The 24,106-nt window shown below is 40.8% G+C and overlaps 2 protein-coding genes across 5 annotated transcripts in view; one reads left to right on the top strand and one right to left on the bottom strand.

The window, feature by feature from the left end:
- Window positions 1–9,369, bottom strand: part of HSPBAP1 (HSPB1 associated protein 1) — a 50,141-nt gene extending 40,772 nt beyond the window's left edge. Inside the window, exons 1-3 of one of the 2 annotated variants that reach the window (XM_054551397.2) lie at window positions 9,180–9,369; window positions 8,568–8,678; window positions 7,953–8,368 (exon numbers count right to left, since the gene is read on the bottom strand). In XM_054551397.2, coding sequence (XP_054407372.2) covers window positions 7,953–8,016 — 64 coding nt within the window. In that variant the 5' untranslated portion in view covers window positions 8,017–8,368; window positions 8,568–8,678; window positions 9,180–9,369. Of the gene's footprint in view, window positions 1–7,952 lie in introns of both variants that reach the window. The other variant, XM_002813215.5, reaches the window with a different exon arrangement.
- A 19-nt stretch (window positions 9,370–9,388) lies between these two features.
- Window positions 9,389–24,106, top strand: part of SLC49A4 (solute carrier family 49 member 4) — an 83,653-nt gene continuing 68,935 nt past the window's right edge. For 2 of the 3 annotated variants that reach the window (XM_054551399.2, XM_054551398.2), the window contains exons 1-2: window positions 9,393–9,865; window positions 21,213–21,306. In XM_054551399.2, coding sequence (XP_054407374.1) covers window positions 9,523–9,865; window positions 21,213–21,306 — 437 coding nt within the window. In that variant the 5' untranslated portion in view covers window positions 9,393–9,522. Of the gene's footprint in view, window positions 9,866–21,212; window positions 21,307–24,106 lie in introns of all 3 variants that reach the window. The other variant, XM_002813214.5, reaches the window with a different exon arrangement.

Here is a 24,106-nt window from a genome sequence, read left to right as displayed (position 1 = left end):
TCACTGAATAATTTTTTATTTAACTTCTATTTACCCAATACTCATTCTCTTCTTCCTTATTAAAAGAACTTTGGGCAACAGGAGTGACTGAAAAATTTTATTTCCCAGACTTCTTTGCAGACAGGAGTAGCCAAATATAGACAGACAGATAGATAGATAGATATGGAATATATATCTATAATTTCTGTGTGTGTGTGTGTGTGTATGTGTGTGTGCGCGCGCACATATGGAAGCTGTGAGTCAGCCTTTTTGCCCTCATCCTTTTCTACATACTGCCTGGAAAGCAGACATAATGATTAGCCCTCTTGAGAGACAAATGAAAGGTCCAGGAAATCGCAAACTTTAACCAAAAGAATGCAAATATGTTCATCTTTGTGCTACTGAACCAACTACTACCTCCTGAATCCTTTTAGATTTAAAAAAAAAAAAAACTCCTTCTAGTCAAGACTGCTATTAATTCATAGCTGGTATAACACCTTGCTTTCTGAGGCTATCATTTTCAAGGATAACCATATTATCCCTCTACAGTGTTCTGTGGCTTGGGCTGGATGAATCATGGCTGGTCTGACATACTGTAGCATTCTTTCAGTTCTAAGGTTGTAAAATATTCAACCTTTGAACATTTTGCTTCTGGAACTTTAAAGGGCAGAGAAAAAACAGAAGCATGAGTTACTTTGGGGTAGCGATTTATTTATTCTACTTACCTTACTTTAGAGCCAATAGATCACATGGCTTTGATTATTCCCAAAATGGTTCATATTTGGGTAGATATAACTGGGTAGCCTTCTATAAATATGTACACAGGCAACAGTAACACATGAGTAGTGTTTTGACAAAAAAGCTACAAAGAAGTAAATATTTCTTCTCTAGCATAAAGTTAAATTTAAAAAATTTAATTATCTGACCTAAAAATCCCACACATCCCAGAGATTATTTAATAGGAGACCTCCAACACTAAAATTTGCTGAGAGAGTGCCTGGCCTAGTGACTGGTATATATTAAACGCCAAAACATTTGCTAAATGAATGAAAGCACTATGAAGTGTGTGCAAAGCAGAGTAGCAGGATGTTCACCATAACAGGAAATTAGCATATTTACAGAATTTCAGGCCCATCATGAAATAAAACAATCAGCTTGTTGTGAGATAAAACTAATTTAGCTTCTGATAACTTAACAATAAACTGGGCCATTAAATTAATGAATTTAAATGTTACAATTTCCTTTAAAGAAGAATGCAATGCTACCCTGTATTAGTTAAACAGCCTATGGATGCACCCAGTTATTCCATGCTAGAAATATTTTGCAAAGAGCTATAAAAATTCTGAAGCAACCTCAACAGTCTTCAAAGGATAAGGGTATTTAGGTCTAAACTTGCAGCAGGTAGTAATTTTTAACTAGATGATTTAGAAACTACTGGAAAAAAAACAGATTAGTGATCTGGGTGTTATACAATAGTTTTTTCTCTCTCCAAATGTAGGATGTTCTCCAGTCAATTTATTACAGCCTGAGTTACAAGTAATTCTTTGGAGATAGTGAAACATCATCAAAAATAAATTGTGTCCTTCTCAGTAATTTTTAAAAATTAATGTAAAGTAAAAGATAATTTGAAACCTAATTTCTCTGAGTACGCCAACTATCTGGTGTCAGTCAATTAACACCTGGCCTGGATTTGTATCTGAGATTTAGACTTTAAGACAAGAATAAGGAACATTTACCATGTGTCCAGGACACTCCGAATATTAATAGAATACAACAAAAATCTTGAAATTGAAATTAACTTGTCTCTCATCAGATATAATTTTAATGAAAAAATTAAAGATTTTTAAAAACCTTCGGAAGTTGTAAGAGTAAGTCACACATTACACTACAGAGAATCACTATAATGATACAGCATGAATTTAAAACTGGGTCCTGGCACAGTGAGATCATTTATTTCTGAATGTATACATCTAAGTGTATATGTGGTGTTTCATCAAACAACTATTGTATATACATATAAGAAAGTTTAAAACCTCTGGAATGGTAGATATTAGGGCAAAAAATAATGACCATTTGGGCCATGTTAGAAAAACCTGATGGAATCGTGCAAGTAGTATCTAACAAAATTACTGGATTAGTACTAAAGACTGAATGGTAAAACTTACACCAAAAATAATTTTTCATTTTGTAGCCACTATTTTAAAATGTCAGAATTAAGAAAATTCTTAAAATTTTGTAGCCACTATTTTAAAATGTCAGAATTAAGAAAATTCTCCTGAAAGGTAACATAATGCTTAAGTAAAATGATGGCTAACCATAAACCCTTTGAATTTCAAGGTCTAGAAGGTGATGTTTATCACCGAAAAAAACCCACAAACGTTAGTGCTGTGGCTGTTATGACCTAGCCTTATCAATACCAATGCTTGGTGTGGCAGTGAACATGCAGGAAATTCAGGCTGGGCACCTGAGACAGTTACATGCTGGACACTTACCAAGGGTTCATGAGCCTTTTAGCTTCTTTCCATCCTCCTACACTTATAACACTTGTCCATTTAACCCAGCAAACTTATCTTTACCTTAAAAAACGGCTCATAAATTCAAAAGTAATACTAGTCTTAAACCAAAGCAAGAAAAAGGAAATCTGTCTATATTTTAAGTGAAGTTAACACTAGAAGGAATGATGTCTCAAATACTAAAGGTTTTTGCAACGTACCTCCAAAATTTCTACCAAAATGTTTCCATTGAACCCCAGCCTCCCCTACGTGAATTTTCGATAATTTAAAATAAATGATTATTTTATCTTACTTTTCCTCAAAAATATTCAACAGTAAGGTCTTGAAAAGACATCTGCACACCCATGTTCACAGCAGCACTATTATAATAGCTAAGTGGTGGAAGCAACTCAAAGGTCTGTTGACGAATGGATAAGCAAAATGCTTACACATGCAGTGGAACGTTATTCCGCCTTAAAAACGAAGGAAATTCTATCATATACTACAACATGGATGAACCTTGAAGACAGTATGCTAACTGAAATAAGCCAGTCACAAGAAGATAAACACTATATGATTCCACTTATATGGAGTATCTCAAGTGGTTAAATTTCTAAAAACTGAAAATAAAATGGCAGTTACCAGGGACTGGGGGAAGAGGGGAAAGGGAAGTTATTGTTTAACGGATACAGAGTTCCAGATTTGCAATAAGAAAAAGCTCTAGAGATCACCTTCACAATGATGTGAATCTACCTAACACTGCTAACACTAAAAAATGGTTAACATGGTAAATTTTGTTATATGTTTTTACCACAATAAAACAAATGGTATTGTTTTTCTGATACTCATCATTACCAAGCATTCAGTGAAATTAAAAATTTTATCTACATTATGAATTACATATGGATTCTAACATGGGAATTTTTTACTTTTTGAGATAACACAGGCTTTTGCTTTTCTTTAAACTCCTCCACCCTTTGCCCCTTTTAAAAACGAGAACAAAAATGACACGGTGAGTACGGGTCTCCAACTGAAAAAGATAAATCCAGTTATGTAGGAATGTTAGTTCTAAGTGAAAATCAATTCCATACAACTCTAGATGAGATATTTCCTCAGAAAGCACTGGAAGAAGAGTTACTAACACATTCTCCTCTTCATCAAGGAATAATCTTGGCTATAACTAAAAACTAAAAAACAGCCCAATAGAAAGAAATATAATAACCTCAGTTTGAAAGATAGAATCACACTCAAATAACTGCAATTTTTAATTTCACTGAATGCTTCAATCAATGTATGACTCTGAGAGTAACATTTCACATTCAGAATTTAAATTGATTCTTAATTAACAATAAGTAGTTTCATGTTTGTTTTTAATTATTTCTAAGCTGTTATTTCAAACAAACAATATCACATTCTTGAAGGCAAACCTCTTACTTTTATCTCCCTAGAGGTTAGTCCAGTGCCTAGCATAAAATGATGCTAAACAAATGTTTCTTCAAATAACTGTATAAGAATATCTGATTTTTAGCAGTGTATAAAACTTTATTGAAACTAAGCACTTGTTTTCTCCACTTCTGTAGAATAAGCTATCAAGCATAACCAAGGTGATCAGTTCCACGATTTTATGCTCACCTCTACCGGTTACCCTTTCCTGCTCCCAAGCACTGACTCACTCCTATCACTCCTAATCACCCGCAACCCTATGGCAACCATGCCAAAGCTTTTTTTTTTTTTTTTTTTTTTTTTTTTGAGACAGGGTCTGGCCCTGTTGCTCAGGCTGGAGTGCCGTAGCACGATCTCAACTCACTGCAACCTCCGCTTCACAGGTTCAAATGATTCTTGTGCCTCAGCCTCCCAAGCAGCTGGAACTACAGGCATGTGCCACCATGCCCAGTTTATTTTCGTATTTTCCGTAGAGACAGGGTTTCACTATGTTGCCCAGGCTGGTCTCAAATTCCTGAGCTCAAGCGATCTGCCTGCCTCGCCTCCCATAGTGCTGGGATTACAGGCATGCGCCAACATGCCTGGATGCTTCTTCACTCTCAAATCTCCAGTACCTTTCTCTACTTCCTTACTTTTGTGGTACCTTGCTCTATTTTTCTGCGAAGACTGAAACCCACAATTTTCCTCTTCTTCACTTCAACATTTCTGTTTTCACCCTGCTCTTCTCTGGACTCAATGGATACAAGTCTTCCTCTTTTTCACCCAGGTTCTCTGTCATTATTTCTACTTTAGTAGAATTGGTCTCCTTACCTGGCTCATCTTCAAGAAATTATACTAGGAAGCACAAACCAACCCAATTTCTATTAGTTCCTTCTCCTCTCAGCCTCCAAAGTACTTAATGTGTATCATACTGAGTATCATATCCCAGCTAATTACATCTGACCTTTAGGATATGTCTTACACTACTGTTCTTTTTATCTATGTCTTTATTGCCAAAAATGATATTTAAAATTATTTTGGGGCAAAGATTGTCTTCTGCTTTACCACATGAAAAAAGTCTGTTTACCATGTGCCATTCAAATATTTTTTGATAATGGATTAAGTTTGCTCAAAAATGAACTTTTCAGCTGGGTGCAGTGGCTTATGCCTGAAATCCCAGTGCTCTGGAAGGCTGAGGTGGGAGCATCACTTGAGGCCAGGAGTTCGAGACCAGCCTGCGAAACACTGTGAGACCCTGTATCTACAAAAATCAAAAATAAACAAAAAATTTTAAAAATGAACTTTTCTATGACTCCCATTGTATTCATCATCGTACTGAACATACTGACCCTTTCACTTGACTTTAATATATTTATTTTTCTCATTCTCTTACATAACACCTCTAATTTATTTTCTTTCAGTTTCAACATCAGTTACTAAGGCTGACACTTTCTATTAATAATAAAAATGGTCACCATTCTTGAATATCCAATTCCTGCCAGATACTATGCTAGATAATCTACACATATTAACTCTAATCTTCATAATAATCATGCATTTTACAGAGGAGGAAACTGAGGCTCAAAGGGATTAATTACCTTGTCCTCCAGTCTTTCTCCCTCCAATCGATCTTCTACCCTTCAGCCAAAGTGGTCTTCCTACAACCAAATCTAATCATGTTAGTTCCCTCACCTAAAGCTCTTTAAGGCTTCCTACTGTCTTAATGTCCAGATTCCTTAACTAGGCCTAAGGTAACCTTCAGGATACCTCTTTTCTTACCACTCCTGACACCAACTTCTTTCAGTTCTTGGACAATATCATGCTTTCTCCTTTTGCCTCTGGACTTGGCATGGAGTGCCCTTATTTATTCACTCAACAAACATGTGGCATGTGCCAACTATGTGCCTGGCATTGTACTAGCAGCTGGGCACATGGTAGGGAATGAAACAGACATACGTCCTGCCCTCAAGGTACTTATGATCTAATGGAAAAAACAAACAATAAATAATTACAGATTGTAAGAAGTAAAATGACAAAAGCAGGATGCTGTATTCCAGAACATCTAGGGTTGGGGCGGGGGCGGGGTGCAAGAGAAATCACAGTGACTGTTTTAGATAGTTTGGTCTGGTAAGGTCTCAGGGGGTGACATGCTTTAAAATCTAAAGATTAAGCCAGCTATGTGAAAAGCCAAAGGGGAGGTGAGTGACAAGCGATCCTGCTAAAGACATCAGCAGAGCCCAGACCAAGGATTATTACAGGCCACGGTTAAGAGTCTGGGTTTTATTCTAACTTCTAAGGGCAATGTAATTCACTGAAGCATTTTACATAAGGAAGAGTCACTTTTTGCTGCAGAATGGAGAAGGGATTAGAGGGGCACAGAACAGAAAACAGACACACAAGTCAGTCAGGAAGATACAGTAGTAGTTGAGGTGAGAAAATGTGGATGATTTGAAGTAGGGTCTGATAGTGAAGGAGGAAAAAAGTAGACAGATTAGATGCAGAATTGACCTGACTTGCTGTCATTACCTGAAATTAAGAACGAGGCAGAGAGAGGTTATAGAGTTTGGGGATTTGTCATTGGAGATAGTAGGCTCACTAGAGAAACAGAGGATCAGAGGGATCTCAAGCCCATACTGACTGAATATTCAAGAGTTTGGCCATTTTCACTTTATACAGTTATCAATTTGTGCAGGATTTTTTCCAGCAAAGTTCAGGTGCACGGGTGCAGGTACAAAGAGGGCAAAAGGTTGACTTCATCCAGAGTAAGAGTTTTGTCAGAAAAAAGTGCAGGAAGGGACAAGAGAATTTTTCAAAGGAACGACATACATTCTGGATAAGGGGGTGCAGTGGATAGAAAATGGAAAGATCAATGCAATGGAGGTATAGATGAAGGTCAAGAATTGTCTCCCTGGTAGAAAGTGGTCAGATAGTAGGAGGCTATAATTTGCTTCTTCTGCTTGGAATGGGCATCTCCCCCTTCAGCAAACTATTTGATCCCTAAATACATCCATCCTTTTCTGCTCCCTGACTTCCTGAACCCCAGCACCACTCCCTGAGTTTGTCACCATCTCATCCAATCAGAAAGGCCCACCTCACCGGATCACAGGGTGAAGAGATCGAGACCACCCTGGCCAACATGGTGAAACCCCGTCTCTCCTAAAAATACAAAAATTAGCTGGGCGTGGTGGCACGCTTGTAATCCCAGCTACTCGGGAGGCTGCGGCAGGAGAATTGCTTGAACCTGGGAGGTGGAGGTTGCAGTGAGCCAAGATCGCGCCACTGCACTCTAGCCTGGTGATAGAGTGAGACTCCATCTCAAAAAAGAAAAAAAGAAAAGAAAAGAAAAAAGAAAAAGGCCTACCTCAAACTATTCCCTCCTTGAAGCATTTATGTTCTCCCCACTGAGATCCCTCCTCCTAACAACCCTCATAGAGTGTACTACTGGTAGAATAGTTCAGGTGACCACATAGTAAGTCATTCTTTTTCCTTTCTAGGCTCCTTTGGAAAAGGTATTGTTATAAATATTCAAAAGTCTCTGGATCCCGCGACAGTATTCAGAACACAGCCCTGCACGGTGCAATCATTCAATAAATAATAACAGGGATCTCAGGCTCATGGGCCTCCAAACCTCATCCCCACTTGCTAAACCAGGGTTCAATGAAATAGAATAAAAGCGCATAATCCCTGTTCACAAAGTCTCAGATAACTTCCATTAATCTCAAAGGTTGCCTTCAATTTCACAAATTTAATTTTAATCCCCTCTAACGTTCAAAACACCTCTATTTCGCTAATGATGGGAAAATATAAAACAAAACAAAACAAAAATAACACCCCTTGCGTGAAACAGCACTCGTAGGCTACCCTACGACGATCAAAAATCTGGATGCCACAATTCGAGAAATGCCACGCTCACTAGAAAATACAGATTTTTCTTCATAGTCTAATGCAAGGCCAGAGAGACCTGGGATGGGGCTAAGGCAAACGGCCCCACGAGGGGTGCCACGAGAGTGAACTGGCACTGGGTTTGTACTCAGGGTCTGACCTCAGCCTGGCACCTACCTTCCTCCGCTCCAGCCCCAGCTGCAACGATCACAGGAGTGGTCGCCTCGGAGCCTGCTGCCATGGCTACCGCAAGGCGGGTTCTGCCGGAACCCAAGGCGGAGCGGAGCTGGGGTGGGGTCAGAGTAGGGGCCAAACTCCGAGACCCGGAGCTGCACCACAGGAAAGAGCCCCGGCGACTCCCCCGCGGCTCCTACGGAAACGCCGGCTCTCACGTGGAGGTCACGTGACGGATGCTGGGCGGGACCACGCAGAGTTGTTTTGATACTCCGGGTGTGGAAATACAAACACGTGGTCTGAGTTGTGGCACTTTTTACCTAACCCGGACCTTAGCGTTCTTTATTGTAGTGTTAGCTTCGTTTCTGTTTCTCCTTTTCTAGTCAGATCCTTCCTTTCCGCCTCGGCTTTTCTCCACCCTAAAAGATAGGAGTTTTAGGGGAAGGTTTGCCGCTTAGTGGGGCTCCGGCGGTGGGATGGGTCTCTGCCGTGAGCTTTCGCGAGCCGCTCTTGGCAGCCTGGAAGGCGAGGCTAGCTCACGCTTCTCTTACACCTTTCTTGCCCTTCTGGTGGCAACCTGACTCCTTCTGATTTTAGTGGCTGCCGGGAAATACAAACCTCGGGCAAAGAATCCTGTGATTGCGTTCCCTGTGACTCATTTCCCGATCCAGACAAGCCAAATTGCTTGACTTAGGTTTTCAAGGACACTAATCCACAGCTGTCAGGCTTCTGAATTTGTATACCAAAATAAACAAACAGCTGTGTGAAGAGATCAACAACCACCTTTCTTCTCGTTTACCCTGTGGTCAAATAATAATCACTGGAGATGGATTTTTGGGGCAAAAATCTTCCAACTTTACTGGACATACCTTTATTGCTCGCCTATGGGCAGGCGAAATGGGTAAAAAAGTTTACATATATATGAATGAAATTGGCTAGTTTGGAATCTCCTCTTTGGATATGTAAGACAAAAAAATAACAAAAATAGGTAGTACTTATTGTACATCAGAAATGATTTTTATGAGATAATCCCCTGGGACCAACTACGTCTAAATCTTATCCTTCGCCTATAATTTCTGAAGTTACTAACTCAACAAAAATAAGAATAAGCCCAAAATAGAAGCAAGCATCAGGTTAAGTGAGGTCACTTAACAGGTCACTGAGTTGTTTATTAGGCACAAGATTTAACTTGGACACTTCCTCCAAACACCCCAGGGTTCCTTGCCCAACCTCCTCGAATACAGCCTCTCTGGGAGTTTCCCTCTCCCCGACTCAGACGCGCTGGTCCCTGCCCTTTCAGCGCTATCTGCCCTCCGTCTGGGACCCGGCTCCTTTCCTCTAGCCGGTGTTTCCTCGCCACCCGCTGAGGGGAGGGCGGACCCCAGCTTCCCTGCCGCCTGCCCCGCCTCCCCGCCGGCCCGGCTCGGGCCGCGCAGGCGCACCAGGCGCGGTTCGGAGGCCGAGGGCGACCACAGCAGCCTCCGCCTCCTGCTGCTCCGGACGATTCTGCGCTGGGCTAGTCGGCGGTGACCTGGACTGCGCCCGGCAGTGGCTTCGCGGGCGACGCGTCGCCATGGGCTCTCGCTGGAGCAGTGAAGAGGAGAGGCAGCCGCTGCTGGGGCCCGGACTCGGGCCTGGGCTGGGGGCCTCCTGGAGAAGCCGGGAGGCGGCGGCGGCGGCACTGCCCGCGGCGGTCCCGGGTCCCGGGCGGGTGTACGGGCGCCGCTGGCTGGTGCTGCTGCTCTTCTCGCTGCTGGCGTTCGTTCAGGGCCTGGTCTGGAACACCTGGGGTCCCATCCAGAACTCGGCGCGCCAGGCCTACGGCTTCTCCAGCTGGGACATCGCGCTGCTCGTGCTGTGGGGGCCCATCGGCTTCCTGCCCTGCTTCGCGTTCATGTGGCTCCTGGACAAGAGAGGTGAGGGGTCGCGGAGCGCCAGCCGGCGCTGTCTTTCCTCGGGGAGCCGGCGCCTGCCCGCGCTGCAGGCCTGCCAGCCGCCTCCCTTGGCCCCGGCATAGGGGTTGTGTGAGGTGATAAGAGTGTTGCTAGCATTCCATTTCTGACTTAGGAAACCTCCGTCCCCAAAGCGACAAATATGGAAAGGCTACCTTGCAAATATTTATGTTTTTTATCAAGGCCCTTTATGCAACACCAGGGATTTAAGCGATCTCTAAATGTTCAAGTTTTTACGCATTGTGAACATCAGAGCATCCCCGTGCACGTGCAGTGTATGTGTTTTACACCTGACAAAAATGACTGATGCTTTGACTTCAAAGGGATTTGGGGATGTTGAGGATGAAAGGTCGGAAAATAGATTGACGGTGCCCATATGTAAGGAAATAATGAGTTCGTTTTGTATAATAGATGACTCCAGCCCAGGAAGAGCTATTGGGAAACTCAGATCTGACACTTTGGTTTCAGGAAGGTGGTGCTCGGCAGCTTTAAAATGTGTGTATGTGACTAGATGGCTTTCTCAGTAGAGATTTGTGACTTTCAATTAAAGCTTGCAGATGAGTGAAGATGCTTGCTTAGAATGGTACCCTGGACATCTCACTTTACCACTTGCCAGTGTGATTCTCTGAGAAGAAAAAAAAAAGCCATAGGGCTGAGAATCAAGGCATACTTACCACGTAAGTATGGATAAATGATTAGTAGTGACAGTGTACCCTCAACAGGCTGTTGTGCAAGATTTTATATTTATTAATTGAATCATGCCTGGGAGTTACTTTGTACAGTTTCTGTTCAACCTTTTATAAGTTTTGTTGCAACGAGTTGTTTAGTCAGATTTGGAAGGTTGTCTTAGTCCACTGGAGCTGCTATAACAAAATACCATAAACTGGGTAGTTCATAAACACAGAAATTTATTTCTCACAGTTCTGGAGGCTGGGAAGTCCAAGATGAAGGCTCAGGCAGAATCGGTGTCTGGTGAGGGCCTGCTTCCTACAGAGTGGTCTTTTCACTATAACATAAGATGGAAGAAGGTGTTAGGGATCCCTCTGAGGTCTGTTTTATACGGGCAGTAATCCTATTCACATGGATTCCACCCTCATAACCTAATCACCTTCCAAAGGCTGCATCTTCTTATTCCATCATTTTCAGGGTTAAGATTTCAAAATATGAATTTGAGGCCGGGCACAGTGGCTCAAGTAATCCCAGCACGTTGGGAGGCTGGGGTGGGAAGATGCTTGAACCCAGGAGGTCGAAGCTGGAATGAGCTGTGATGGCAGCACTGCATTCCGCCCTGGGCAACAGGGCAAGACTCGTCTCAGAAAAATTAATACATAAACAAAATATGAATTTGAGAGGAACACATTCAGACCTCAGCAAAAGTCAAATGTAGGTAGGTATAGAATTGCAATTGTCTGGCATGTAGTTAGCACTCAAAATTAGTTGGTTATTAAGAGAATAGAATAGCAGGGTGATGTTAGTAGTTATACTTCCTTCTCTCCTCCTTCACTGGAATTCCTTCATTGGAATCCATGTGAAAAAGACTAAGGAATAGTTGATTGTGAATTCCTTAATGATCAACAATGTAATGTAGCTGCTAAAAAAGAAAGGACAGTTTAGGCATAGAAGCATAGTGTCCAAAACAAGAAGCGAAATAGTTTGAAAGGCTCTACATTAGTGTTTAGTTCTGAACTTGATTCTGAGAAGGCCATTTGACAAACTGCAGAACTTTAAAGGTTCTGCGACAAGAATGATAAAGGGTATAAAAATCATGATGTGTAAAATGAAGGGAACTTGGGTATATCACACTTCAAAAAGAAACTTGAGGCAAGATATAGACTATGCGAAGATCAAGTAAAAGAGGAATTAGACTTATGTATTGTTATAGGAGGAAGAACTAGACTGAGTCAAGTTACAAAGGAATGTAACTCAAAGCAATACAAGGAAGAACCTTCTAACAAAGATATCCAGCCCTGAATGGGTGTGTCTTGACTGCTGTAGAACTTCCAGCTAGAGCAAATACTTTTGCAGAGGATGTGTGCTAGATGCTGAGGAAGGGCTTCTCCTACCAAAGGGAGATTTTCTTTGGGTTTTTGTTGTTTGCTTTTGAACTAAATATTGATTTTCTTTGGGTTTCTGCTGGGCTCAGTGGCTCACGTTTGTAATCTCAGCACTTTGGGAGGCTGAGGCAGGTGGGTCACTTGAGCCCAGGAGTTAGAGACCGGCCTGGGCAACATGGTGAAACTCCAACTCTACAAAAAATACAAAAATTAGCTGGACATGTTGGCACGCACATGTAGTCTTAGTTACTGGGGAGGCTGAGGCTGGAGGATCAGTTGAGTCCAGGAAGTAGAGGCTGCAGTGAGCTATGATTGCTCCACTGCACTCCAGCCTGGGTGACAGAATGAGACCCTGTCTCAAAACAAACAAACAAACCCAAAGAAGTGCTTTACCTATAATCAATGTTACAATAATATTTTTTTTAAAAGAAAAAAGATTTTATTTGTTTCCGCTGATGTATTTTTCTTCTGTTCCAGGATTCGGTCTAGGGTCCTCTGTTGCATTTAGTTGTTATTTCTCTTTAGTTTCCTCCAATCTGTGATAATTCCTTGGTCATTCCCTTAACAAAGTTGGCTAAACTCAGGGGAAAATGCTGTGTTGTAGTTTCTTTTTATTTTTATCAGGAGTATTTTTCAATATTATTCCCCAAATTTAGCCAACCTTGATTTTTATGGTAGAAAAATGTTAATTTGCACCTTTCTTATTATAATTGTACCTACTGTCCATGGCAGGATAAATTAGAAACTACCTGTTCATTTTATAAAATATGGCACTTTAGTTCTTCAGTAGTTCTTGTGACTATATGGTGAATTCAATTTTATATTTTCCTTTGGTTGAAGCAATAAAAAATACATTTTCAAATTTTATTAGGAAGTAGGTTTCATTTTTAGTGGAAGAAAGCAAATATACTTTAATATGTTGGCTTTCCTGCTACAGGTGTTCCATCTACGCACGTAGAAAGCAAGTTCTTTCTTGCTTCTGGCATCCTTGGGTACTAAAATATCTTTTTTTTTTTTTTTTTTTTTTTTTTTTGAGACAGAGTCTTACTTGGTCACTCAGGCTGGAGTGCAGTGGTGTGATCTTGGCTCACTGCAACCTCAACGTCCCTGGGCTCAGGTGATTCTCCCACCTCAGCGTCTGAGTAGCTGAGACTACAGGCACTCACCACCAAGCCCGGCTAGTTTTTTGCATTTTTTGCAGAGACAGGGTCTCACCATGTTGCCCAGACTGGTCTTGAACTCCTAGGCTCAAGCAAGGCACTAAAATGTCTTGCACCCTGGAGGGTAGGTGGTTGTTTGGCCTTTGTTCTGCCTCAAGCCCCAGCCTGATTAGCATAGAAGACTGGCTGTCTTCCTAAAATGGGTTTGTAGCTTCCCATCCTTTTTCATTTACCAGCAAGGAGACAGAAAAGGACTAGCTAGAGAGATAGTAGAGCCAAGACCAAGTGTGCCCTCAAAGCTAACTAAAGAAAGTTTCAAGGAGATAGCAACCCAGTGTGTTCCATGCATTGGGGATATGGCCCTCACAGACCCTCCTCCTAGTAAGGAGATCCAGACAGCAAACAAGAAAAGTAAATATTTAGTATGTCACCTGGTAATATTGATACTTGCTTTGGAGAAAAATAAAGCAAGGTAAAGGAGGAAGGGAATATGATAGAGTGGTATTATACTTTACATAGGGTTTGAGGGAAGGCGTCACTGATAAGGTGTATTTGAGCAGACACCTGAAGGAAAAATGACACCTGACATGTTAGTTCTGGAGAAGACTGTTTCTGGCAAAGGGAACATCAAAGATAAAGATTCCAAACTTGTCTAGCATATCCAAGAAAGAACAATGAGGCCTTTGTGACTGGAGTAGAGCCAGTGAGGGAAACAGTGGTAGGAAATGAGGTCAGAGAGGTAGTGAGAGGCCAGGAGATACAGGGCCCTGTAAGTCATTCTTAAATGGTGTCTCAGCCATTATCGAGTGAGGAGGGCTCACTCCATTGACGGGCTTTAAGTGGAAGAGTAAAACGATGACTGTGCTCTTGTCTTTAGGACAAGAGCCAGAACAGGGAGACAAGTTAGGCTAGTAGAATAACCCAGATGGGGGCTGATGATGGCTTTTGACTAAGGTGATAGTAGTGGAAGATTTGAGAAGTGGTTAGATTGCCGATATGTGTTGAAAGTAGATTCACCAGTATTTGTTGATGGATGAGATGTGGAGCGTGAAGGAAGGAGATGAGTCTAAGCTGTTTCTCAACTTTTTAGTATTACTGATTGGCAGAATAGAGCTTCAGTTTACTAAGTTGTGGAAGATGGTAGAAAGAGCAATTTTGGAGCAGATGGCATGGAGATCAGGGATTTGAAATGCCTATTAGATATCCAAGTAGACAGATTAAACTGTCAATTGGATATGCAAGTATGGAGTTAAGGGGAGAGGCCTGTGCAGTATATTTGGGAGTTGTCAGCCTACAATGGTATTTAAAGTCATGGGGCTGGTTCAAGCTCATTCTTATTGGTTAAAAAAAAGAAATATATAAAAAGTGTCATGGGGCTGGGTGAGATCACCTGTGGAGAAGGGTGGAGCTTCCCTGGAGTAGAGGACTGAGCCTTGGGGCATTCCAACATTTAGAGGTTGGGGAGATAAGAAGGAACCAGCTAGTGAGGACTGAGAATAGAGCACTGGATTTAGCAACATCGAGATCTTTTGGTGTCCTTTAAAAGAATCATCTCCCTTGAATGATGTGGTGAGTTTGAAATAAAATGCAACGAGAGGAATCAAAGACAGTGAGTGTAGACATTTCTTTCAAGAAGTTATGCCATAAAGAGCAGCAGAGAAATGGGCAGTAGCTGGAGGGAATGTGGGTACTAAGGAGGTTTGGGTTTTGTTTTGTTTTTTTCTTTTTTTGGTAAGAGATATTAAAGCATATCTATTAATGCAGCATCCTAACAGTTCCATAAAAAGGGGGAAATTGTTGATGCCGAAGGGAAAGGGAGGAACTGCTGTAGCCATGTAGGCAAGATGGGATGCGGTCCTGTAGGGCACAGGTAGACAAGTTGGCCTTAGATAGAAGCATTGACAGTTGATTCTTTAGTAGTAACAGGAAGGAAGATAGAGTATACACATACAGGCGCAGATGGTGGATGATAGGAGCTTGTAGAAGTTATCTTTGCTTTTTTCCCCTCAGAAAAAATAAGAAACAAAATGATCCCCTGATGAGGAAGAATAGGGGAACAGCTACTAGAGAGAGGATTAATTATGAAACTGTTTTATAGAAAAATGGAGAACACATGGTTTAGGAAATTGTAGTAGGATTGTTGGGTAGCACTGAGGGCCTGCTGTCAGTGACTGATCATTAATTTGAAGTGAGACCAGTCAGCATGGTTGTGTGTTTCCCTCCAGCCTGTTCTGCTGGGCAAGTACAGGCATGGGCAGAGTTGGCAGAGAGATTTAACCAGAGTTGCAGTTTTACCGGGTGAATAGGACTGACAAAGTATAGGCCAAGAGTAGAGGGTTAGGTAGAGAGCAATCTGACAATGGACCATGGAATCTAAGGAGGACAAAGGAAACACATGAGGTGGTTGAGAAGAAGTAGCAAGCTCCCAAATTGTCATTCCGTATTGAATCAATAATTTGTTCTTGTTAGACTACTAGAGGGAATTAATGGGAAAGAGAGGAGGCCATGGTTGAGGAATGGGGTACTTGAAATTGAGATTATGGCCTGTAATCCCAGCACTTTGGGAGGCCAAGGTAGGTGGATCATCTGAGGTCAGGAATTCAAGACCACCCTGGCCAACATGAAGAAACCCCCTCTCTACTAAAAATACAAGAAATTAGCCAGGCCTGGTTGCGGGCACCTGTAATCCCAGCTACTCAGGAGGCTGAGGCAGGAGAATCGCTTGAACCCAGGAGGCAGATGTTGTAGTGAGCCAAGATTGAGATCGCGCCATTACACTCCAGACGAAGAGTGAAACCTCATCTCAAAAAAAAAAAAAAAAAAGAGAAATTGAGATTATGACATGGATGCAGTTGTGGTAAAGATAAGGTCAGAGTATAACCAAAAGCGTGGATGGCAGAGGTAGGGCAAAGAGCATACCTCAGACCGTGGAACAAGAGGTCAGAGGTCTGAGAGGCCAGCATACTGAAAGGATCATCTAGTGGATATTGAAATCACCAAGTTTATGAAAGGAGTAGTGTCCTGAGGAATAATAATGAGCCAAGACATCTTGAAGCAGTGAAGGCGAATGACCTGGAGGCAGGTGTGTGGTGGTCTGTAGACAACCGCAGCAAGGAGCAGTGAGTGTTAGTCAGAAAAAAATTAGACCAAAGGCTGTTCTGGCCATGATGGAGTAACAGGAACTGGATTTATCCTTCTATCTTAATTAAAAATGAAAAATAAGAAATCAAAATATATGGAACTAAATAAATATCAGGAGCCAGGCATGGCACACCTGTAATCCCAGCTACTGGGGAGGCTGAGAAAGGAGGATGACTTCAGGCCAGGAGTTCAAGACCAGCCTGGGCAACATCGTGAGACCCTATCTCTAAAAAATAATAATAAATAAATATTAGAACAAAACAAAATATGTAAAACAATGGTTTTCAAACATTGGGCAACAGGCAGGGCAGGACAGGGCAGTGATCCCTATGACTGCTTCAGTTTACCATCCAGAGAGAATTTCCAGGCAGGAGTACAGAAATGGGGAGCTCAGTCAGAGCCCAGCAGTTTTCCTGAATTGAGGAGGTGGAGGTGAGAATTCAAAGAGGCCAACATAGCTAGAATTCTTAAGGTAGAAAACAACAGAGGAGGAAACTTCACAGAGAATGTTCTGGATCTGCAGGGTGTTCCTCTTGAGTCTTCAGCAGAAAACTGATCAGAGGATACATGTGAGGAAATTAGCCAAGACTGGAGGAAGGACTGCCAAAAAAGAGCAGGCAGAACAGTTCCCCAGGATCACACAGGCTGGGAATAGTTCATGTTCCCAAGACCTGGAATGGAAAAACCTCTGTAAACATACTACAAATGTTCAAGAAGATAGAAGAAAGAAAGCATGAGCACATTAAGGAGAGACAAAGAGGACAGAAAAAGAACAACATTGAACTTCTAGAAACGAAAAATGTAATCAATGTGTAAGATGAAAAATATAATCAATGTCTGAGATGAAAAAAATATACTGGACAGGATTTAACAGCAGACTAGATATTGCTGAAGAAAAGGTAGTGTGACTTGAGTATATAGCACTAGAGACTGTCCACAATGGAACACAGAGAAATAAAGACTAAAAACGATCAAACAAAAAACATGAGTATTGGTCAGGTGTGGGACAATTTTAAGTGGCCTAATATGCATGTAATTGGAGTCTCAGAAGGAAACGAGAGAGAAGTAAGCAGGGAGAGCATGGAGTGAGATGGGAGTGGGGCAAAAAAATTGAAGAAATAATGGCAGAACATTTTCCAAATTTAATGACTTCTATAAACCCACAAATCTAAGAAATTTAAGAATCCCAGCAGAAGACCCATAAGGAATCCTACACCAAGGCACATCATGGTCATACTTCTTTAAAACCAGTGATAAAGAGAAATCCTTAAAAGCATGGAGAGAAAAAAGACCAAGTAACTTGTGGGCAGAGAGAGTAGGAATGATCTGGAAATGGCAGGGAAAGCAATGTAAGGGATTTCTCTGGGAGTAAGAAGGTAGAGAGAATGTTTGGAGAAGAGCTTCAGGAAGGTAGGGATTCCAGTGATTATGCCTGAGCACTCCAGAAGGCACAGAGGAAGGTTTCTGGAGTTGAGGAGGTAGGAGGCAGAGATGAGGTCTCATTAGGGGATGTATAAAGCCATTATCAGGATAAAGATGACCTGTGGATCTTGAATCTTTTGTGTCTGATTTAAAGAGGAAAAACAGGCATGATGTCATTAGTTCTGACAATCTCCAAGGCAGATTGGGGTGACAAGGCTGTGAGGGTTATGAGCAGGGAAAAGGGGATCTGCCCCAGAGCCAGCAGAGCTCATCTTCACTTCAGCTGACGGAAGTGTGGAGCCAGGGAAGGGTGGTCTTACCAGGTGAGCTCTGTGCCTGTTGCTAATTTTCCATGCTTCCACTATGGGTGTGTGGGTTGTGGGGGAGGGATTTAGTCAACTCTGCAGCCTGATTCTTTAGACATCTGCTGTGGAGATTTCCATTCCTACACTCAATGGGTCCCCAGCAAAAGGAGTTATCGCATCTGTTGAAAGGAAGCATTCTGAATGTTGGATGCCATGTTTGAAAAGAAATATTTTTATTTTCAATGATGTTTGTTTTTCTGAAATTGTTCACAGATGGCTTTTGCACTTACATCCTATTACTGTTGTAATCACTTGGGGTCTATTTATATAACAGTCCTATATGTCTCAGAAGCCAATGTGTTAGGCAGTTCCTACGTTGCTATAAAGAAATACCTGAGGCTGGGTAATGTGTAAAGAAAAGAGGTTTCATTGGCTCATGGTTCTGCGGGTTTTACAGGAAACATGGTGCTGGCATTCACTCATCATCCAGGGAGGCCACAGGAAACTTACAATCATAACGGAAGGTGAAGGGGGAGCAGCCACGTCACTTGGTAAAAGCAGGAGCAGGAGAGAGAAAGTCGGGGAGGAGGGTGCCACACACTTTTAAAGGGCCAGATCTCATCTCCTGTGAACTCAGAGCAAGAGCTCAGTCATCACCAAGGGGATGGCCCAAGCCATTCATGAGGATCTGTCCCTATGATCCAAACACCTCCCACCAGGCCCCACCTCCAACATTGGGGATTACATTTCAACATGAGACCTGAGTGGGGACAAATATCCAAACTATACTAGGCTATTCTCCTGGGGTCCTCATAACTCCTTTCCCTTGATGAGCTGATACCTTTTTGATTACATGGAATTATAGAGTCATGCCTTGTCAAGATGTGAGTGACATGAAGAAAGCATTTTATTCAAGATCATCAGCTGGGATAGATTAAACAACACTTGGCAGCTATTAAAAATACACAAGAAAGCCACCACACTGTACTTGTGAGGTTGCTTTATTTTTCATTTTTGTATTTTTGTGGAGATGGGGTCTCACTATGTTACCCAGGCTAATCTCAAACTCCTGGCTTCAAGGGATCCTCCCAACTTGGCCTCCCAGAGTGTTAGGATTATAGGCGTGAACCACGGCGCCTGGCCAGAGGTTGCTTTAATAAGCAGTTTTTCACAATTTATTTACTCTTAAAAGTTTATATTAGCTGTTGTATTGTTAAATATTTGATAAAAAGCATAACTGAGTAAAGTATGGTAGCCTTCAGCAGTAACAACAGGAAGCCTGGTTATTGGACCATATGGCCATAAACAGTGCCTCACTGCTTGCTTGGTGTCTGCTTACCTTAATCAAAAACAAACTCTTTAGAAAAAAGTAAATATCATGTAGAATGTAAGCCTGTGGTCCCCAACCTATAAAAATTCTATTCAGTATCTCGTAGGGTACCCAGTATATCCTTATAAGAGCAACATTTTGTGATTTTAGGATATTTATGACCGTGTATGTATGTTTCATTAATTGCACTCTGTTTCCTATGGCTATAATGTGATTTTTAAAGTCTATATTCTGTTAGTAGAAGCAGTAAATGAGCAGTATGTATGCATTACTTGTTACCAAGAAGCACAGTTCCCTATGGTATTCCTTCTGGTAAATTGTATTAATCATATCCAGATTATATAAGAATATTATAAAGTAATTCAGTTCATATCACAAATTATCCTTAACATAGCATGTGTGCCTGATCTGGATCTCAAATTTATTTTCTTTGCTATCTTTGATCTGCATAATTATAGTCTTGTTGACTTTCAATTTTGTTCAAGCAGAGTAGCTCTTTAAAAACCAAGCATTTAACCATGTACCCTCTGCCAAAAGAGAGAGAGAGAGCGCACCCTGGAAAAAAAGAAATATTACATTAATCAGTTTATGTCTATTCTCTGTGTGAAGTGGTTTCAAGGTGATGTTGGATTTGGGAAAAATTTCAAGCAATGTGGCCACCTTTGCCGTAGACTTTGTATGAACCACCTGTATGATGTGGCTGCCACAAACAGTAAGATATGTTAATTTAGTATTAACAGAGGCGTAGCATTCCAACAGTAGGAAGATAGAGTTCTGTTAGATTATTCTGCCATAGCTAGACTATTGTCTATTTCTGATTATCTTGTTTTTATACTTGTATATTTTGCCCTCTGTGTGAGCAACCACTGACACACATTTTCAAAGTAATTGTTGTGTTAGGAATACAGGGGGAAAAATCTATCTGATCCACATTGTCTTCTAAAGTCCTAAGCCATGATTTTTTAACATTATTAAGCATTATTCTATAATGAAAACCATCAGATAAATCAAGAAAAAAATAAAGACTGTGATTCTATTAATAATCAGAGAGTTCTAAAGGACCGCTTCCTATGACCCTTCAACAACCTTAGCTTGTTTTGATTATAAAATATGTAGTTCCCTAGTTGTCAGTTTTGAGAAAAGTTAAGGCAATAATCTATCACCTTAAAATACTTTTTAGGGACAGTTGAGAGTTTTTTTTTATTAGCAGCTTACATTTGAAAATTCAAATTTTTCTATTAGAAATATAAAACTAAAATACCTAGTCTTTTAAGATTATTTGCCATATTTTTCGGTATTATATCTGAACGGAACATTTTAGACATTCCTTTTGAAAAATTAGAGCTAATAGAACTTCTTCCTCTATCTTTGTTATGAACATTCCTATTTTCTATTAAAGTTAGAATCATCTCATTTTCTTTTTTCTTTTTTTAGAGACAGAGTCTCACTCTGTCGCCCAGGCTGGAGTGAAGTGGTGTGATCTCAGCTCACTGTAGCCTTTGCCTCCCAGGTTCAAGCAATTCTTATGCCTCAGCCTCCCGAGTAGCTGGGATTACAGGTGTGTGCCACCACACACGGCTAATTGTTTTATTTTTAGTAGAGACAGTTTTACCATGTTGCCCAGGCTGGCCTCAAACTCCTGAGCTCAGGTGATCTGCCCACCTCGGCCTCTCAAAGTGCAGGGATTACAGGTGTGAGCCACCATGCCCAGCCCATCATTTCATTTTCAGCATGTAGGGTTCCTAGGTTTTTTTTTTTTTTTTCCTATTTTTAAAGTTATACAGAAAAGCCGTAATATTAGCATATAATGTCAGTATGATTGACTAAAAATAATCTTTATTTTTAATATTGGACTTAGGAGAAAATCAAGATAATTTCAATGTTTTTGTTTCATTTTAGGTCTCCGGATAACTGTGCTCCTGACATCCTTCCTTATGGTTTTGGGAACTGGTCTAAGATGCATACCTATATCAGACTTAATGCTTAAAAGAAGGTAAATCCTGTAAATACCATTTCTCCCCCATTTTTCATTTTATTATGTGTATGAATTTTTAAGAAGATCAGTAAAGGGTCATATTTATAGAAGCATTTATTTTTTTACTCTATATGATGATTAATTTAATTGACATTTATTAGTTGCCATATGGAAGACACTATACTAGTTGTTATGGAAATAAAAAGAGCAAGTTAATCTTCATATTATCCAGGAACAATAATAATCATGAGAAAATAATAGTATAACATACCATTTGTAAGTATAATAATATAACATACTATTTATATAATAGTGTAGTTAATGCTACAGAAGAAATACAAAATTGCCCCAAGAGACTAGGAGAAGTTTTGGCTGCGGATATCAAAAAGAGGAGTTCATAAAGGTGGTGGTAATTAAACTAGGCATTGAATGGTGAGTAGAATGTTGGTAACTATAGTCAGGGGAAGGGTATTCCAGGATGGGGGAATAGCAAGAATGAAGCCATGGAGGCAGGTAAGCATAGGCCTTTTCTGGGGTGGATAGGTACTCTTATTTGTATATAGCAGCCTTTCTGCAACTGGGACCATGGATTTATTCTTAGGGAGTGTAAGGTATACAAAGGTTTTAAATTTTGTTTTTATATTGGTTATGATACAGTATTATTTTACCAGTAATAATCTGCAATAAAAAGATATTTTTGTTCACCAGGATGTTAATTTCTTAATTTAGTCTTTCCCAGACTGGGGTCCTTGAATGTGACCTTGAGAGTCGTTGAGAAATTTTTTCCCTTTCAGAAGGACCCATAAATTACTCAAGTTCGGGAGATACTGGTCTACAGATTAAGGTGTAAGAATGGGACATAAAGAGATGAGGTTAGAAGGTGATATTTTGATTCTGAAGGGTCTTGATGCCATTCTATATTATTAACAATGTACTTTCCTCACTGGATAGTGGAAAGCCCCTTAGGCTCTTAATGAGAGGAGCACTAGTATCAGACCTATGTTATATTCACCACAGATTGAGATATGTAGGCTTGGTAATAAGGCGTAGAGATTCCTGGCAGAAGACCTGGAAAGATACAGTGGTACCCCAAGCTGGAGTCATTCTTTTGTTGGTTCATTTATTAGGTCATTCATTCATTCAACAGAATTCACTGAGCTTCTACTATGTGCCGCCCTCTTTTGTGGGCATTGGAAATATGACAGAAGACAAAGCAGATAAAAATTACTATGTAATGTAGTAAATTACATAGTACATTACATAGTACATTTACATAGTACATAGTAATTTACTATGTAATGTACATTACATTACATACTATGTTTGTGATGTAGTCTCATTCCACTCAGGGAAACTAGCAATAAACTAGATAAATAAGTAAAATATATAGTATGTGCTATGGAGGGTAAAACAAAATAGGAAAGAAGGATATGAAAAGGGAGGGAAGGATGGTGAGATTTCAGAAAGAAAAACCTAACTGAGAAGATAACCTTTTGGGATAAAAACCTGACAGAAGTAATGGATGATGCAGTATCTAGGAATCAAGCATTTTATGCAGAGAGAACCGCAAGAGTTCAGGGCGGAAAAGGGACAGGGATGCCTGGCAGGGAGGCTGGTGTGGCATGAGAAGAGCAGGTAGCAAATGAGGTCAGAGCAGTTATGGAGTGGTAGTGGGAGTGTGGGACCAGATTCTTTAAGACCATGTCAGCTCATTAGCTTTTTCTGAGCTAGGAAACCACTGGAGGTTTTGAGCTGAGAGTGCCATGGTGCTCGCCTGCTCCTTTGAGAATGGACTGAAGCTTGAGGTCATGGGCATATGTAAGGAAAGTTGGAAAACAAGTGCAATAAACCAGGTGAGAGATGATGGTGGCTTGGACCATAGTGGTGGCAGTGGGAGTGGTGAGAAGTGGTCAAATTCTGATCATCTTGAATATTCAAAATGTAATTATATTCTGATTATATTCTGGTCCATTTGCTGACGGACCAGATGTGGGGAGTAAGAGAAAGGAGTCCAGAATGATTCCATGCTGTGGGAAGTTGGGGGAATGGAAAGGATGGCACGGACCTGAGGGGAAGTGTGAGAAAAAGAGATGGGAGGTGACATGCTGGAAGTTTCACTCGAGGAACTCTGAAATTGTTGATTCCATTAACGGATGGGGAACATAGAAGTGGGGGAGAGTGGATTTCAGGGACAAGATGTTGACTTTTTGGAACAGAATTTTTCAGTTTCAAAATAAATGTTCAGTTTTGAATTTCAAAATGTGTTCTCTTTCTAGAAAATTTAGAGTACAAGGGTTCATATTTGAAAAGGTAGATAAGACAATCATCTAGGTTCCTATGGAAAGCTAGTCATAATTTTCCATCCTTCTGAGTTAGATTTTAACACGTCTCATTATTGTATTTGAGATGCTCTTAATTTTTCAAACACCCAGAGGTGTATTTTTTCAAGCATCCACAGATTTTAAGTACAGATTTTCATGTAAGCTTAAATTCAACACTGCTTTCTTTTAAAATGCCTGTTAAGGCCAGGTGCAGTTGCCCACACCTGTAATCCCAGCACTTTGGGAGGCTGAGGCAGGTGGATCTCTTGTGCCCGGAGTTTGAGACCAGCCTGGGCAACATAGCAAGACCCCATCTCAAAAAAAATACCTATTAATATTTTTGCTAGTTTTTCTTCTGTTTTGGGCCATCCATACTATTACTTGCCTCCAGTCTCATATCCCAGTTGACTCTCCATCTTGTTGGAGAAGGTGGTATGAAAAAGAAACAATTCATAAATAAATGTAAACAAATGTAGAACAGGTAAGAAGTAGAAATA

This window comes from Pongo abelii, chromosome 2, assembly GCF_028885655.2.
Source record: "Pongo abelii isolate AG06213 chromosome 2, NHGRI_mPonAbe1-v2.0_pri, whole genome shotgun sequence".
NCBI lineage: Eukaryota > Metazoa > Chordata > Mammalia > Primates > Hominidae > Pongo > Pongo abelii.
This window is presented reverse-complemented; position numbering and strand designations above follow the sequence as displayed.